Below are 18,698 nucleotides of genomic sequence, written 5' to 3'. Positions count from 1 at the left end.
CCCCTTGAGTTTTTAGCAAAGGCCAGCTTAGGAGTACCCTAATTAAATTAATAACAATGTACCTACCTATATAGTTTAAGTTTAAAAAATTTGGCTCTCAAAAGAAATTTCAATCGTTGTACTGTTGATATTTGGCTCTGTTGACTAATGAGTTTGCCGACCACTGATCTAAACCATTTAAAAAACATGTTTTTATTAGAGAGAGGGGAAGGAAGAGGGAGGTAAACATTGATCAGCTGCCTCCTGCATGCCCCCTCCTGGGGATTGAGCCCGAAACCCCAGGCACATGCCCTGACCAGGAATTGAACTGTGGACCTCTTTCTTGGTTCATGGGTCAGTGCTCAACCACAGAGCAACACCGGCTGGGCAGTATGGATATTTTATTGGACATTTTAATAACATTAACTTTCCCTATCCAAGAACCTGGATGCCTTTCCATTTACTTGTATTTCTGCAGTGCTGATCAAGCTCCCAGAGCCACGCTGTTCTCTGTCCCCCCTTGACATTCTGACCTTCACCCCAGCTGCGCCTGTGGCGGGAGCAGGCCTGTGTGTCACGAAAGGCTGTCGGCGAGGCCTCTGAAATCTTCCTCTGGAAGCCAGCGCAAGGGAGTTTCTTCTTACATTCTAAATACCACTGGCATCCTTACATGCCTGGCTGTGTCCGCCACCTCCACAGGCTGGGCGTGGCCTGTCTGTGAGGCCCCTGGGGAGACAGGCCCTATGGCCAGGGCCTAAAAGAGGAGGAGAAAATATTAAACATGTAGGTAACCAAATGCACCAAATATGACTCAGCACCAAATATGACTCAGGAAGAAACAAGGGCTAGGAAACACAGCTGTAATGTGTAGTTACTCCGAAGAAGTTGAAGTTATTAAACTCTTACATTTTGCTACAACATTTGGGAAGATTGGGTTTAGAAGAATGTGGTGACTCTTGGCATCCCACCCTTACAAGTTTTCTTTCCTCCTGGTGACTCAGTCATGCATAGGATATTTTTTGAAACCTTATCGCTATAGAATTCTTTCCTTCAATGCTGTTACTATATATAAAAGTGACGGTGCTTTTTTTTTTTTTTTTTTTGCTACATTTCTAATGTGTATTTTTGTCCTAGAATTATTTTTTTAAGAAATGTGGAGTCATTTATGAATATCTCCTAGTCTGATGTCTAAGACTTAGACTTTGTGTCTTAGGATGCTGTTTCTGAACTAGCTGTATGTCAGTGCTTCCAATAAGGCAAAGGATATTGCAAGTGCTTTATAAATTGTCAAGCGGTAGAAACATATGACCGTTATTTGAGAAAAACTGTAGATTGTTTTCCCTTTCTTAATCCTGGGAATACTTTGCAGGACTATTTGCTGGAAGAGTATGTGATGACCTTGTGGTTCGGGTTCTGTCGTTTTTAGCGTTCCCTCGACGGCTTCCAGACATAACAACATACACCCAAGAAGGGGGAAAATTCTCCCTAAGCACATTCCATGGTCTGATCTAAAATAGTTCCAAGTGTAAGAGAAAAAAGATTCACCAAAAATAATACAATACATTTATTATAGGGCAGGCTCAGCCCTCAGGACCCAAAGGAAGAGTGAGGCGTAGAACTGGAACCTCGGTGCTGAGGAGGTGGGCCGGAGGGGACGTGGCTCCTGGTTAAAACTAATTCTTCAAGCGGGCGCTTGGCCAGCCCGGAGGCTCCCACAGTTCCCTGCGGGCGGGAGGGACAGACAGACAAAGGCGGGGACCATTGCAGCCGGCAGGCGTGACCAGCTGAGGAGTCTTTCTTCTTGAACTTTGACCTTGCCTGGCATCAGCAAAGCACATGTCATTGCTTGAGGGCTTCGTCCTCTAGCGTGAGAGCCTGACTGTAGTCAAAGCGGAAACCCCGGGTTCCACTGGTGCAAGTGACGCTGCTTCCAGCCGGACATGAGCTTAGCCGGTGCCCCAGGAGGCGGACGGATAAGCGAGGGAGGGGGGCGGTAACCTGGGGAGAATGGCCCAGGAAACATAGACCTCCGTTTCCTTTTTAAAATGGAATGCGAAATTGAAAGATGAAACAGAGGGCCGGAGACCAGGAGACCAGGACACAGGCTTTATTGAGAAGAAGACCCCTGCCAGGCTACCTTCCAAGGAGAAAGAGCACGCATGCCGGGGTGAACACGCCCTTTGAGGGGAGGACGGGGGCTTAGGGCACTCAGCACACGCTGATTGGTGGTTTCATATAAGGCACATGATTAGGCACCTAGGGACTTAGGAATCAGGGGCTTAGGGTATTTGGCAGGTGCTGATTGGTGGTTCAATGTACAGTCCATATAAGGTGCCTGGTTAGGTGCTCAGGAATGTCTGTGCTGCAGGTACAGGTTACGTCATACTCCGTCCATCAGCTGGGGGAAGGGAGGATCTATCAGAAATAACTACTCCATGGGGAGGAAATGAGTGAGTAGAACATCATCACTGTAATTCATTTGCACGTGTAACCATGGCCTGAGCCCTAAGGACAAGGTGGTTAGATTCGCGGAGGAACTGTTGGAGCCACTGCCTGCACCTGCCGGCATCCTTACCTGGGAGGCAGCCTGGCGGGCTGGGTGGCGTGTTGTTCGTTACTCACACACTACAGCTGCGTGCATCCTTGTCGCGTGGGTAGATTGCACCACCTTCTGGTGTTTGCTCCCGGCGCCCTGGGCACACTGTCCCTCTACCCCGGGAGTTAGCATCTGCGGCTGAGAGGCAGGAGGTGATCTGGGCCCGGGCGGCTGGGCTGCCCCTTTCCCTGGCCCCGCCCTGGGAGGTCCCCTTGTCCTAGACCCGTGGTCGGCAAACTGCGGCTCTTTGGCCCCTTGAGTGTGGCTCTTCCACAAAATACCACGGCCTGGGCGAGTCTATTTTGAAGAAGTGGCGTTAGAAGTTTAAGTTTAAGAAATTTGGCTCTCAAAAGAAATTTCAATCGTTGTACCGTTGATATTTGGCTCTGTTGACGAATGAGTTTGCCGACCACGGCCCTAGAGGATCCCCTGTGAGCCTGCAGGAGCTGGGAGAGGGCGCAGGAAGGAGGAGAGAGGGACTCAGACCCACGTGGCAGTTTTCATTCACTTCCCTAATACCTGCTGAGCCCAGACGCTGTGCCAGGCACGGATCCAGTGCCAGGAACACAGTGGTGAACCGACAGACCAAGGCCCTGCCCCCAGGGGCCTTGCCTTCTAGGGGAAGCAGACAAGAAAGAGGCAGACAACCCAGGGGAGAGAGGAGAAGACATGGAGGAAGATGCGGAGGAGTAAGGGGTAGAGTACTGGGGTGGGGGGTGGGCTGTAAGTGTCTGAAGACTGACATCTGAGCAGAGACCTGGATGAAGTGTGGGAGCCGAGGGAGCAGGGAGGGCAAAGGCTCTGAGGCTGCTGGGTTCCAGAGCAGCTTGGAGCCGGTCCGACCTGGGCCGGTGAGCAGCGGTGGCGGCGATGTGTTTAGCGAGGAAAGCAGAGCCACATCTTTGAGGGCCTTTCTACGTTGTAGCGAACATTTACTCCAAAGGAGATGAATTTGATTAAATTTGTGTTTTGTTATTAAAGCTACCTATTTGGTCCTAAGTCGGATGAGAACACTGGTGTGGCTCAGTGGTTGAGCGTCGACCTATGAACCAGGAGGCCACGGTTCGATTCCCCGTCAGGGCACATGCCTGGGTTGCAGGCTTGATCCTCAGTAAGGGGTGTGCAGGAGGCAGCCAATCGATGATTCTCTCTCATCATTGATGTTTCTATCTCTCTCTCCCTTCCTCTCTGAAATCAATTTTTTAAAAATCATTTAAAATACCACTGTGGCCCTGGCCAGTTTGGCTCACGGGATAGAGCGTCGGCCTGGGGACTGAAGGGTCCCAGGTTTGATTCCGGTCAAGGGCATGTACCTTGGTTTCGGGCACATCCCCAGTAGGGGGTGTGCAGGAGGCAGCTGATCTATGTTTCTCCCTCATCGATGTTTCTAACTCTCTATCCCTCTCTCTTCCTCTCTGTAAAAAATCAACAAAATATATAAAAAATAAATAAAATACCACTGGTTTCTGGTTGAACACAAGACGAGGGACAAGTTGCAAGGCGGGTCCATTGTGCTGCTGTGCGATGGTGTGGCTTGGCCATGCGGTGGGGGTGGGGGTGGGGGTGCTGGGAAGCCTGGGATCAGGACAGATGTCAGGTAAAGGGGACGGAGTCTCCCCGTCTCCTTCCTCGGAGGCTCCTCCCTGGAAAATGGGCCCGGGGGGGAAGGAGCCCCCAGCCCCGCCTGTCTCCTCCTGTCTGGGGAACCCAGGAAGGCCGGGAAGGTGTGGGAGGCAAGGCTGGCTTGCTCCGTCCCTGGGCCTTTGCTGAGGCCTCTGCGCCTCCTTGCAGCAGAACAGAACTTGACAGTTTACAAAGCCCTTGGGTGTTTCGTCCTCAGGGCCAGCCCTGTGGGCGGGGCGGGGCGGGGCGGGGCGGGGCAGATGCTGCCGCCCTGGGCTGTGGGCCAGGAGACCAGAGCCCCTTGCAGGAGAATGACGAGGGTTCAGAGGGCAGCAAGCCGGCTGCTGTCCTTGGGAGTCCGGGCACTGCCATTTCTGCTGTGTGAGGGAACACGGGGCCTGTGCCCAGGGACCCCGCTGGGGTTTCAGTGGTCAGGTTGTGGTTGACATTTTCCCGTTTCTAAATTTTCTTTTGGCATAATGTTGTTTATGTAATTTAGAGAGAAGCAAAACATTCCCATTCCGTGGGATTAGGCCAACATGTAATTGAGTGACTAAAACTCTTTTGAAAAATAGCTTCTGGCGGCATTGAAGCAGCAGCCAGCTCTGGCTCCGGGCACCTCGCAGTATCGGCAGGAGGCCTTCTTCGATCAGGATGGGGTCCCCCCACCCTTTGGTTCGGGGGGGTGTCCTTCCTTGGAAGGGGGTGCCTGGTGAGTTGTTGTTTTTTTTAACTTCTGACATGTCTTAATGAATTTCCAAACATTCTTTACAGCTTAGAGCATGCTCAGTCTCCAAGTGGACTCGTCATCGACAAAGAATCCGAAGTTTACAAGATGCTTCAGGAGAAACAGGAGTTAAATGAGCCCCCGAAACAGTCCACTTCATTCCTGGTGTTGCAGGAAATCCTGGAATCGGAGGAGAAAGGTAATCAGCTCTGCGGGTGGCCAGAGGCTCTTGTTCAAGGCCCAGGGTGAGGGCCAGCCATCCAGCCATTGTGCAAACAAAGGCGACTGCAGGGTGCCCCCGCCCACTGTGGAAAGAGTGCAGTGTGCTTTGCAAGGCGTGACTTTTAAGATCCTAAAAGCTGAAAGAGGGAGGGAGGGAGGGAGAGAGAGAGAGAGAGAAAGAGAGAGAATGAATATGAATGAGCTCCCACCACACCTAGCCCAGCTGTGTCCTGTCACAGGAGCATTAGGAGTCAGTTTGCCGACCACTGTCTTAGGCGACCCTGCTAGCGGTTCTCAACCTCTGGGTCGCGATCCACAGGTTGAGAACCGCTGCTGTAGAGCCTAAGACCATCGGAAAACACAGATATTTTCATTACGATTCATAATAGTAGCAAAATTACAGTTATGAAATAGCAACGAAAATAATTTTATGGTTGGGGGTCACCACAACATGAGGAACTATTAAAGGGTCGCGGCATTAGAAAGGTTGAGAACCACTGACTTAGCATAATGTCCTCAAGGTTCATTCATGTTGCAGCTTGTGTTAGAAGGACCTTTCTTTTCTTTTTATTATTATTATTCTTTTTAAAAAGTATATTTTTATTGATTTCAGAGAGGAAGGGAGAGGGAAAAAGAGATAGAAACAGCATGCCCCCTCCTGGGGATGGAGCCCACAACCCAGGCCGGTGCCCTGACTGGGAATTGAACTGTGACCTCCTGGTTCATAGGTTGATGCTCAACCACTGAGCCAGGCTGGCTGGGCCAGAAGGTCCTTGCTTTTTAAGGCTGAACAGTATGATATGTGTATACCAACTCTTGTTTATCTACTTATTTGTCCATTAAAGGAGAAAATTTGTAAGGAGACATCATGGGTTGAGAAAACACAGCGAAATCACAGAGGTTCTGAGATAAGAAACCTGGACCTGCTCATTAAGTATCGAGGCTCATAATGGCTGATGCCCGGGGTTCCAGGAGAATCCTCAGATGGTCTGGAGTCAGATCATGGAGATCACCAGGTGCTATGTTAAGGACCAGGAATTTGATTTTATTAGACCATGTGGAGCCATGTTAAGCAGTGAGATGGATAAAAAGAAAGCTGTGCTTTATTCAACTCATTTTTGTTTGTTTCTCCAGAAAACTTTGATATTCAAGGTTCCCTGAAAGAATGAAATTTTGGGAATGTTGGTAGTTGCCCAGAGTGCTAAGGGAGCTGGTATTTTTACTGTAAGTCGGTTGAGAGGGTGGTAAAATGAACTTGCGTCTGCAGTGTTGGCTGAATAAGAGAGAGAAGAAAATCGCATCAGCAGGTGGCGCTGCAGAGCCGAACAAGCTGCAGCCGGGATGGATTTATCCAACTGCTCCAGCTTGTGCCCAATTTTGAATTTACTTCTTATTGCACAAAGGCATGTGGACTCTCTGTCTAGTAGGAGGCTCTGGTGCCCGCCCCCCACTTCCTTCTATCCTCTAGCTTCTTGAGTTAAAACATGTTGGACTAAGGTAGAGACCATCATGCATTTGCCATGACATTTCACCTTTCATTCCCAGGTACTTACTGAGCCTCTGTTATTTGCTAAGCCCCACACTAGGCTCCGTGGGATATTGAAAAATACATAAAACGGGGTTCTAGTGACCTATTAATTTGCAGTCTGGACAGAGACGTGTGTATAGCCAGTGAGCATAACAATACAACTAGGCCACAGCACAGTAGAGAAATAAGGGACGTGGAAACATAGCCAGCCAAATATGTGGCAATAATAGTAAAATTGGGAGCGTACCGTTGTTAATAGCTGCCGTGACATGGAGCTCTGAAGACGCAGTGAACGGGGCGGTGGCCCGGTCGGCACCCGGCAGCTACGGTTGTGTTCTGTGCACGAAGCCGACTTCAGGAAGCTGCTGGCTGTGCTCGGGAGCAGCGCTTTCCTCTGGCTGCTTGTATTGAGCGCAGCTCTCGTGTTCGTTCTGGTGAACTGGATTTTTCACCCTCTAAATACAGTCTTTGGATGATCAGATAATATATTTTTTAAATAAAGCCTGTTAATTACTCTATTTTTAAAAATATATATTTTATTGATTTTTTTACAGAGAGGAAGGGAGAGGGATAGAGTTAGAAACATCGATGAGAGAGAAACATCGATCAGCTGCCTCCTGCACACCCCCCACCGGGGATGTGCCCGCAACCAAGGTACATACCCCTGACCGGAATCGAACCTGGGACCCTTGAGTCCGCAGGCCGACGCTCTATCCACTGAGCCAAACCGGTCAGGGCCAGATAATATTTTTTTTAATTTATTGTTTCTAAGGCATTTTTAAGTACTCTTATCACTGTTTACATGTATTGAATCAGAATGTGATGTGTATTTTGAGGGCTGACCACGTGCCAGGTACTGTGGGAGGGCTTTATGTGCATTTTAAAATCTTTTTGTGACACTGTGAAGGAAAACAACAAAAGGAATCTGTTTTATAGAAAAGGAAATGGGAACCAGAGAAATTAAGTGCCTCACCCAGGATCACAGTCAGGTCTGCTGGACTCCATTGCCCATGACCTTGCTGGGACACACATATAAATGGCTCTGAAAGAACTGAGGGATGCTTATGCAGTCCTGCCCTTCCGGACCAATCAAAGTGTGTTCCTCATTTTAGGGGATCCCAACAAGCCCTCAGGATTCAGAAGCGTTAAAGCTCCGGTCACCAAGGTGGCTGCGTCGATCGGAAATGCCCAGAAGTTGCCCGTGTGTGACAAATGCGGCACCGGCATCGTGTGAGTACCTGCCTTCCCCGGCGTTGGGGGCCCTCCACGTTGGGTGAGCCGGGGCAGTGTGGAAAGTGCTGGACGTTGCACATGTTGGGTGTGATGGGAAGAAAAGAAACCCCACCTGGAATTCGGAGCAGAGCGGCCAGGTAGGTTCTGTGCCCCGGAGCCAGGTGCCGACGGTTTTCCTCGGCCAGAGAACCCTTAGGGTGTGAACATAGAAAACCAGAAGAAGCCCTGGCTGGTTTGGCTCAGTGGATAGAGCGTTGGCCTGCAGACTGAAGGGTCCCAGGTTCGATTCTGGTCAAGGGCACATGCCCGGGTTGCAGGCTCGATCCCCAGGAGGGGGTGTGCAGGAGGCAGCTGATCAATGATCTTCTCTCATCATTGATGTTTCTATCTCCCTCTCCCTTTCTCTCTGAAATCAATAAAAATATATTTCAAAACAAAACAAAACCAAAAACAGAAGAAGCAGGGCCACGCTATTGACATGGGAGAGACTTTCAGGAGTAATGTCTCTGGACCCCAGGAATGGGGGGCCTGATCTGCCTTTTGATGGGCCTTTTGGGGGAGCTCCTGGCCCTGGGGCCACCTTTCTGTGCTTGTCACTAACGGAGCCGCTTCCTCCCCGCCTCCCGCAGCGGCGTGTTCGTGAAGCTGCGGGACCACCACCGCCACCCTGAGTGTTACGTGTGCACCGACTGCGGCACAAATCTGAAACAGAAGGGCCATTTCTTTGTGGAAGATCAGATCTACTGTGAAAAGCACGCCCGAGAGCGGGTCACCCCACCGGAAGGCTACGACGTGGTCACTGTGTTCCCCAAGTGAGCCAGCAGATCTGCACCGAACACTACTCTCCCACCTGCCCTGTTGCGCCTCGTCCCATGCTCGCCCTCTCCTCTCTTGGAGGCCCCTGCTCCCTGTGGTTTGATCCCTGCTCCTTAAGCGTCCCTGCCTGTGCTAACTGGCTCCCACTGCCGGGTGATGCTGCCTTTATCGTACGTACGTGGAAGAGCGTTCTGTTCAGTGTCCCCTGCCAGCATCCTCTCTCCACCTCGGTTCGTCTCCGCTGCAAACGGACAGCAGCCCAATCAGAAGCAAACCGAATCAACTATGTCTGCTGTTGGCTTTGTTTTTACTCAATAAATGTATGGACTCTAAGGCAGTATGGTGTCCTTTATCGCTTGATCAGGCTTTGACTGGGAGCCCTCTTCTTCCGTTTCTCGGTTTAGTTAGATTCAGTAGTCTGAAGATTAAGCCCAGCATCCCTCCTTTAGACGGGCTTCTCTGATGCCCACCAGGCCTAGGATGCCGCTCTGCAGTGCCCCGTATCCAGGGCGCTCCTCTCTGGCACGCATCACACGGGACCCTAACCACTCGTCTCCTGAAAGGCGTGCAGCTTGCTAAGAGCTGACCCTCGGTCTCTCTCAGCTTTGACTATTCAGCGCTGAGCAGGGAGACAGTCCACAGATGTTTGGTGAATTGCCCATGAAGGAATGCTCCATCACTGTTCAATAGGAATGGGATGCAAGCCACGGACGTAATTTAAACTTTCTAGTAGTCACATTGGGGAAAAAAAAGCAGGTAAATTAATTGTGATAATACGTTTTTTAGTGCTGTATATCCAAAGTATTATCGTTTCAGCATGTGCCACTAGCTGCTGTCCTGGACAACATGGCCTTAACCTCCAGCAAAGACATCTTGGCTTTCTGCTTCCCCTCCAGGCACCGCGTTCTTCTTCCTTGTTCCCACGCGTCCACCAGGTCTCTCCTCGCTGCCTCGCCCTCCGGCCTCCAGCTCTGCCCTCCTCCGCTAGGACTGCGGGTTTTGAAGGCTCCTGCTGATTTCTCCGGCCAAACCCAAGGACCTCCTCTTGGTCCTTCTCCATCGCACACACTCAGAGGCATTTCCGTGGCTGTCACCCAGGGCCTTGGTTTGCGTGGTGCGGAACTTCCCTGGGCACTTTCTGCTGCTCCTGGCTGCTGGGTGTCTAGGTGTCTCCCTGCCGAAGCCAGGGACGCCTCGCCTCAGGTGACGCCTTCCTTTGCGTATAAAACAGCGTGACTGAAGCTTCAGGAAATCAAAGCAACAGGCCTTTGAAAAGGATTTTCTTCTCCACTTTTTTTCTCTGTCGACCCTAAGGCTGAGCATTATTTAAGTTTGACCTCCACGATGCTGCCCTTTGCTGCTGGGTTTTCCCCAGACGTCTGAGCTGTGCTGAGTTTCCCCACGGTGAAGGGGCTCAGGAACGTGGGGACAGTGGGGTGACGGCCTAAAGGGGGAGAGGAAAGGGTTGGTGAGGGGGACACCCAGTCACTGCTTTCTAATCTCACTGGAAGTATTAGGACTGGCTTTCATGAATGGCGGCATGGGAGAGAAAGCAGCGTATTTTTTAGACCCAGAGTTTTTATAGGCTATTTGCCAAAATTAAACGTTCTCTTCCCTTGTGGACACACATCTAATTTGGGAGGATAAATGAGAGTCCTAATAATCTTTAGGGACCATGATTAGGATCTATTCCCTATTTTTCCCATTGCCCTTAGCCTTCCTTCACCCCACCTGCACCCAGAAGCACCGCAGGGATGAGATATGTGGGCTCAAACCAAATCAAGCTCTTTCCTCCCACCTCTAGGCTGTGCTCACTGTGTTACACACCGCCTGACCCTCACCCCAGGCCCTGAACAGGAGCCTCTGATTGCACAAAGGGCAGGTCACCCTTAGACTCCAGGATTTCCTGCAAAAGCAGGAATGAGGTGGACTTACAGCATCTTGTAAACCTCCGATTCTTTGCCTAGGCCAAGGCTGCTGGAGGCTGAGAAGGCTTTAAGCTATAAGGAATGTGTGAGCCCGAGCCACTTTGGCTCAGTGGGTAGAACGTCGGCCCTTGGGCTGAAGGGTCGTGGTTTCGATTCTGGTCAAGGGCACGTACCTCAGCTGCAGGCTCGATCCCTGGCCCTGGTCAGTGTGCATCTGGAGGTAACCAATCAATGTGTCTCACTCACATCGATGTTTCTTTCTCTGTGTCTTTCCTTCTTCCTTCTGCTCTCTAAAAAAATCAATGGAAAAATATCCTCGGGTGAGGATTAACAACAAAAAACAAAACACAGAACAAAACAAAAGCACACTGGCTTTGGAGTCAGACTGAACCCACTTACTGGCTGTAACCTCAGGCCGAATTTCTCTTGAGTCTCAGATTCCTACCTGCAAATGGAGACACGAATACCTACCTCGCAGGATTATAGAAGGAATTTGCCAAGCCCTCTGGAAGTGCGATGCTTACATTTTATTACATGTTAACGTGCATGGGACTCCGCTGCAGACTGTGCGATGCAGATTCGGATTCAGCATCAGGCCTATGTGAGGCCTGGGGCTCTGCATTTCCTTCAAGCTCCCAAGTGATGCCGGGCTTCTGGTCTGTGCATCACATGCTGGAGGCAAGTTTTCTACAACACCGATGTTGCTGCCGAAGCCAGTTTGGCTCAGTGGATAGAGCGTCGGTCTGCGGACTGAAGGGTCCCAGGTTCGATTCCGGTCAAGGGCATGTACCTTGGTTGCGGGCACATCCCCGGTAAGGGGTGTGCAGGAGGCAGTTGGTAGGTGTTTCTCTCTCATCGATGTTTCTAGCTCTTTGTCCCTCTCCTTCTTCTCTGTAAAAAATCAATAAAATATATTTAAAAAAAAAACAAAAAACACAACACCGACGTTGCCACAACTCAGGGGCAATTAGGCTACAATCTTGCAATTCAGCTGACCAGTAGGGACTATATACCACAATCTATTTTTTAATTCAAGTATAATTATGTACAATAAAATTCATAAGCCTTTTTTTTTTTTTAGTTTTGATTATTGTGTATACCTCAAGATATAGAATATTTCCTCCCTGGCTAGTGTGGCTCATTTGGTTGGGTATTGTCCTCTTGTACCAAAAGGTTGTGGGTTCCATTCTTGGTCAGGTTTGGGGATTGATCCCCAGGAGGGGGCGTGCAGGAGGCAGTTGATCGATGTTTCCCTCTCACATCGATGTTTCTCTCCCTTTTTCTCTCTAAAAATCAATTTTTAAATCTTTTTTAAAAGATACAGAACATTTCCATCATCCCATAGTAGCCTTTGCTTATGTCCCTTCCCAGCCAATATCCTCCCACCCCTGACCCCACTCCAGGGTCCGCACCCCAGAGTAAACCAGGGTCTCCCAGCTGGCCTTCCCCCGGACTCTAGTGGCTCCCCTCCTGCCTTCATCAGGGTTGCAGCCATGGAAGGTGCTGGTATACAGGAGGCACTGGAGGAACTGGGAAGCTCTGTGGTGGGCCTTGCAGGTTGCCTTCCAAACATCACTTCTTCAGACTCAAGTATCACACCCTCCCAGCCCCAGTCAGCCTTATAAAAGTTTAAACAATGTCATGAAGGTTTTTAATGCGTTTTCACAGTTACAGGGCACCGTTTTCTTACAGAATAATTGTGTGTTAGCTGAGAGTATTTTATGTGGAAATTATTGAAAAGACAGCACTTCATCCCTTTGGAGCATAAAACAAGCATATACACAAGATGCACTTGCCCCCTAGTAAGATTGTATTTGAGCAGACATGCACTAGCTTGCGTCTCCCTGGGCCCAGGCCTGTGATGATTTTGTGCCATCAGACCGATTATAGCACCTTTTAATGGGTTTAGTTGTCTTGGTACCTGTTAGAGCAAATCTTATTAAGTGTGGTTTCTCTTAAAAAAAACAACAACAACATAGATTTCTTTAATTGCTCACTAATTATTTTTTGTATATATTTTAAGGAAAGATATACCAGGAAACAGTTATAAATGTGTATATTTAATACCAGGGTATAAATGTATATTTAACCATCACTGCTTCCTCTTTGCTTACTGTGTCAATAATTTGGTTGCAGTCTCAGGACTGATTATCTTAAAACAAATTCAAATTGGAACCCGGCCAGCGTGGCTCAGTGGTTGTGCATCGACTTATGAACCAGGAGGTTATGGTTCAATTCCCAGTCAGGGCACATGCCTGGGTTGCAGGCTTGATTCCCTGGAGGGGGCGTGCAGTAGGCAACCTATCAATGCTTCTGAAATCAATAAAAATGTATTTTAAAAAATTCTAATTGGATGCTGGGTTAACACTCTGGCGGTAATGATTTAACCCCACTGCCAGCTCTAACAACATGTTGTGCTTTCCCAGGAAGGACCTGGACTCGACTCACACAATGGCTCTGATTATTGTCTTGCTTTCCAGATGGTCCCTTCACTTTCTCTTTCCTTTTTTTTTTTTTTTTTTTTTGGCTCCTTCTTCAGTCTAAATGAGTGAAGAGAGAGGGTGAAGTCAGTTTTAGCCTGACTATCATAATAGTCTTACTTCACAAGTGCACGTCTCCAAAAGGAACTTTCTCGTTCCTTATACATTTGTCTATAAAATGAAGGAGTTGAGCTGAATTATGGTCGAATTTTAAAACATATGCAAACTCACTGCTTTCTGGTCATGGCAATATCCTAAAATTCCACAAGATGGCGCGCCTTCCCCTATGAAAACTGAACTTTCGGCCTGAACGGATACCTTTCCTGGAAATTCGATTGGGTGTTTTTTCTTCATTGAAACAAGACCTTTTCTCCTCCTCCTTTCCTTACCTATACTTGTAGTTTGAAAAGAAAACAAACAAAAAATCTTATTTTACTTTTTTTGAAAATAAAAAAATCAGAATAAATATAAACTTGCTTTGAGTAATTTCTACTCATTTTTCTTAGCTTTTCTTCTAAAGCAATATGGGCGTTTTCTTTCTGACTTGTAATCTTTCAGATATCTGACCTCATCTTCTCTCTCTCTTTGCTCTTCTCCTCCTAGGACCTACACTCAGTTATTTCATCTTCTCAATATATAAAAGCGTTTCCCCTGTTTTTTTTTTTGTTTTGTTTGTTTGTTTGTTTGTTTGTTTGTTTTTGAGAGGAAGGGAGAGGGAGAGAGAGAAACATCAATGGTGAAAGAGAATCATTGATGGGCTGCCTCCTGCACGCCCTCCACTGGGATCGAGCCCACAACCCGGGCATGTGCCCTGACTGGGAATTGAACCGTGACGCTCAACCACTGAGCCATGCTGGCTGGGCATTGGTGCAGCTCTTGCTGATATAATGGCCAACAGGAATCAGAAACCTGAAGTTAGGAAGGCTCAACGAGAACAAACTGTCAAGGCTGCCAAGGGAGCCAGAAAGGCTAAGCAAGCATCTGAAAAGACAGCAGTGGCTGCTACTAAGGCTCCCAAAAAGGCAGCAACCTAAGCAAAAGGTCGTGAGCCTCTGAGGGTTTCTGCTCCCTGTGTTGGTGGAAAACACTAAGTTGGCAGATCAGGTTTTTAAAGAAAGACCTGACGGTTAAATAAGTAAGTAAATGAAAAGCCAGCCAGGATGGACCAGTTAATTGAAATTTGAGGAAAAGGTGATGCTTGATTTTATACTACATGTTGACTTTTTGGTGAGGTAGCATTCTTTCAGTGGATGTCTCTTTAGAGCTTTTAAAATTAACTTGAATTTGGCCTGAAAGACAGGATTATAGTGTATTCTTTATTTCTTAAAAAAACGTTTCACTGATCCTACTTTTCATCCTACTTTTGATCCTACTTTTCATCCCAGAGCCAAGCTGCCTCAGATCTGCTCCTATATTTTCCAGAACCATTTTGATTATAAAGATCAGAATTTGTTAATTTGATGGAGAAATTAATTGAAAACATCAGGATTCTGAGTTTACCATGGATCCAAGCCAGGCCAAGATGCTTTCTTCCTAAGCAATCACTTGTGTTCTTGTCTTTTCCAAGTCTGAAGTTTATCACGACCTGACTATGCCATCTAGTGTTCTTTGTGGTGTTGTTGTTAATCCTCACCTGAGGATATTTTTCCATTGATTTTTCAGGGAGAGTAGGACAGAGAGAAATATTAATGTAAGAGAAACACATTGATTGGTTGCCTCCCGCATGAGTCCCGACCAGGACCCAGGCAGGGAGGAGCCTGCAACCAAGGTACATGCCCTTAACCGAATGAAACCTGGGAACCTTTGGCCCACAGGCCGAAGCTCTATCCACTGAGCCAAACCGGCTAGGCCTGCCTTCTAGTGTTTTAACACTAAAATCCTGCCCAGAACCTAGAGTCATCCATTCAGAAAGACCCCGGGGGATTACTTAGTCCTATCCTTTTATTTTATGGACAAAGAAATTAACTCAGAAAGATGAAGCAAAAAACCTTAAGATTTTTTAGAAAACAAGAGTAGGAAATAGGCCCTATCCAAAGGGTTTTTTCACTCTACTCAAGGCTGGGTTTCTATAAAGTATTCTGGGACTTTCAAAGGCCTGTCCACACCAGTAGCGATGGTTGAAATGGTTCCATTTCCACGCGATTACCCTTTAATCAAAACTTTAGACACCCGATTCTCCAATTACTTAGCTGACCTTATCCCGGGAAGCAGGAAGCACCTGCTTGGGCGATCGAGAAGCTTTGGGGAAGTGATACTGCCAGGAACACACTGCACCTTGGCACCTCCACGTAGCTGGGTTGGAGGTGATTGGCTGTTTTGCTGTGCACTTTTCATAGTTGGTGGCTAGAGCTGGTGATATGCAAACACTCACCTGCAGGGGCCAGCTGTAGGCTCTGTGTGGGGACGGAGTAGACGCAGACACAGGGAGTAGTGTGTAGGGGGCAAGATAGGCAAGGGTTAGGCCAACTAAAGACTCGCTGGCTGTTTGCCCGCCCTCCCATGGCTGCACACTCTCCCGCCAGGTGTGTACACTGCAGTGGAGACCAGTGATGGGGGTCAGGCTAGGGACACGCAGGAGCTCCGCCGGAGGGGCCAGCTCCATGTGGGTGCCCAGCAGTGGGGCTGAGCTGGGTGGGGGTAGGGGTCTTAGGCTGGCGTCTTGCATTCACACGGCTGCAGAGGCCTGAGCTGGCTTCTGGTGTGGTTTTCAGATTCCAGGTGGGGTGGGTGCAGAAAATGGGGAGAGCCTCTAGCGGCTGGCATCAGTGCATGTGAGTGGCCCCTGTGGGGCCAAAGCTGGTGTAATCTGCAGGGGGTTCAAGGTAGCTGTGCTGGCTGTGTCGGTTTAGTCAGTGGTGAAATCTACTGGGTTTGTCTGCCAAGCAGGTGGCTGTGAACTGCAATCACCTCCCCTGCTTTTCTTCCTTGTTCCCAGCTGTCTCCAGGCATCTCAGCTTTGGGTCTGGGTGGGCTGACCCTGAAGCAGGACCTTTGGTGCAGTCACCTGAAAGGATGGAGAAGCTAGCGGCTCTTCCTGTCCTGGTGAGGGGAACTCTTTCTCGCCGGGGGTGCCCTCTTGTGCTGAACACGGCTGGCCTGGGGGATAGGATGGTTTTTAACAGGCACTTCTGCCTGTCGTCTACGTGCCCACACGTTAGAATCCTGGCCAGCATGCCTGCAAAGTAGATCCCACACTCAAATATTCCCATATTTTTTTTGTTAAGGATTTTGATGGTCACCAAGAAAAGAGACTATGTGTCTTGGATTAACAGGCCAGTTTCTTTTTGAGCTTTACTTGAGGGTTTCAGGTAAAAACAATAATAATAATAATAATAAATGCTGCTCCCTAACCTCCAGTGTTCCTATCGTCTGGGGTAAGATGGGTTATCACAAACTCTCACAATCCTGAAGCTAGCTCATGTTTATGTAGAGGAGAGTTAAATTTTAAAAGTGTTTTCTACACTGAAAGTTATATTTAAAATTTCTTTAGATTTAGGTGATTAGAAAAATCTTATATTTAAGGAAACAAAGACCCTTCAACTAGCAGCTCTAGTTGTGTGTTGGTTTTTTTTTAAATCTGCTCTCCTCCAGGACCAGAAATGTCCTAGGCAGTGTACATCAGCTGCGGGATTGGGCAGCTAATGACTGTATTGCTTTGAAATCAAGTTCTTTGAATCTTTGAACCCTGGCTAACTGAAATTCTAAAGATTACGAAGAAATAAACTTGTCTGAACTCTCACTTTTATTTATCCATAGTGAAATCATTGACTCAGTAATGGTTTAATTTTAAATCAAATATCTAATGCCAAAGTGAGACTGCAAGATACCTAATAATTACTCAACAAATGTTTGTGAAATACAATTAAATTGAAATAATTTTCAATGCAGAGTTCATAAGTTATAAAACCAGAGCTGGAGTTCTTACCCTGCCTTAGAGGTGGAAATTTGGGTGAATTTCTTCAGTTCTAATTATAATTTGCCTCATCTGTAAAATGAATAAAATTACTTGTCTTGTGGGTTGATTATGAGATTCAAATAATGAGATACTCACAAAAGTACTTCATAAACTTCACAGAATTCTACAAATAAAAATAATTATTATTTTTTAATTAAAGCAATTTATTTTCTTTTAAAATAATTTAAGATTCTAGGCACTTATTTAAAAAATCTAATAGTGGTTTTTACAGAAGACTGTTTTTATTATTTTTAAATATATTTTTATTGATTTCAGAGAGATAGAAACATTAATGATAAGAGGGAATCATTGGTTGGCTGTGTCCTGCATGCCCCCTATTGGGGATCGAGCTTGAACACCTGGCATATTCCCTGACCAGGAATCGAACCATGACCTCTGGTTCATTGTTCGATGCTCAACCACAGGGCACGCCGGCCAGGCCAGAAGACTGTTTATAAAGTAGGTCTCTTAGGTGGTGTAAAGTAGAACTTTAATTTTATTAGATACTGACCTAAATATATCATGTTCTTGTCTGTGAAATCTAGGTAAGGTTGTCTTCCCAGACTGAGGTATTTTTGAGGTGGTTCGTTCCCCACCCTCCAACTTAAGCTTGAATACCAGGTAACTGCTTGGTAGACTTGCTCCTCTGCCGCTTCAGAAGCTGTGGAGGGATGTTCTCTCTCTCAGGACCTCCCTGCTGACTCCCTTGAGACTGACCCTTCCCGCTGCAGGACTGAGCACTCGCCTCCAGCTGTGCAGGAGACTGCGGCATTGGAGTCCTGTGTTGGGTCCACACTCCACAGCTCCTAAGATGGGGACTTCTCTCCCCACAGGCTGCTGTTGTATCAATACTTGTTTCTTTTTTCTTTTTGTTTTAAAAAATATTTTTACTGATTTCAGAGAGGAAGGGAGAGGGAGAGAGAGAGAGAGATAGAAACATCAATGATGAGAGAGAATCACTGATCACTGCCTCTTGATACACTCCCTGCTGGGGATCAAACCAGAAACCTGGGCATGTGTCTTGACCTGAAATTGAACCATGACCTGGTTCAGAGGCCGATGCTCAATCACTGAGGCACACCAGCTGGTCCATTTCTTCTTTTCTTAAATTATAATTGACATATGTGATGGGTCAGATGTCCTGCGTTCAAATTCCAGTCCTACCCTTTACTAACTGGGCAGGGCGGTATCTGTGTTGGCTCGGCGTCTCCTTTGAGAGTAAGTGGTGTCAGAACTCCTGACATAGAGGTAGGAAAGGGCTCTGCCAGGAGAGTTGGGCTGTCACTACTCTAAGACTAGTTCCCTATACCGTTCTTTCCCACCCTGCCTCCTTCCCTCTGTCATTGATTCTGGCCTTTCCCTGGATTTTCTGGGAAAATGCACCAAGAGAGTGCTTCTTAGGCCCTGGCCGCGTAACTCAGTTAGTTGGAGCCACTTGGCCAAGTCCTAAGAATCAACCAACGAATGTATAAATAAGTGGAACAACAAATCGATGTTTCTCTTTCTTTCTGTTTCCTTTCCTTTCTCTCTCTCTCTCTCAAATTAATAAATACATTTTTAAAAATGAGAATGCTTTTTTCTGCACATATGATGATGAATTTTCATATGAGA

The 18,698-nt window shown here is 47.5% G+C and overlaps 1 protein-coding gene across 1 annotated transcript in view; it reads left to right on the top strand.

Annotated features, from left to right (window-relative positions):
* Positions 1-9,057, top strand: part of PDLIM1 (PDZ and LIM domain 1) — a 32,162-nt gene extending 23,105 nt beyond the window's left edge. Inside the window, exons 5-7 of the mRNA XM_079794131.1 lie at positions 4,973-5,124; positions 7,788-7,905; positions 8,538-9,057. Of these exons, the coding sequence (XP_079650257.1) occupies positions 4,973-5,124; positions 7,788-7,905; positions 8,538-8,724 (457 nt within the window). The 3' untranslated portion in view covers positions 8,725-9,057. The remainder of the gene's footprint in view (positions 1-4,972; positions 5,125-7,787; positions 7,906-8,537) is intronic.
* The last annotated feature ends 9,641 nt before the right edge of the window (positions 9,058-18,698 follow it).

This window comes from Cnephaeus nilssonii, assembly GCF_951640355.1.
Source record: "Cnephaeus nilssonii genome assembly, chromosome: 16".
Taxonomy (NCBI): domain Eukaryota; kingdom Metazoa; phylum Chordata; class Mammalia; order Chiroptera; family Vespertilionidae; genus Cnephaeus; species Cnephaeus nilssonii.
The sequence above is the reverse complement of the archived record's forward strand: the minus strand, read 5'-3'. Positions and strand labels throughout refer to the sequence as shown.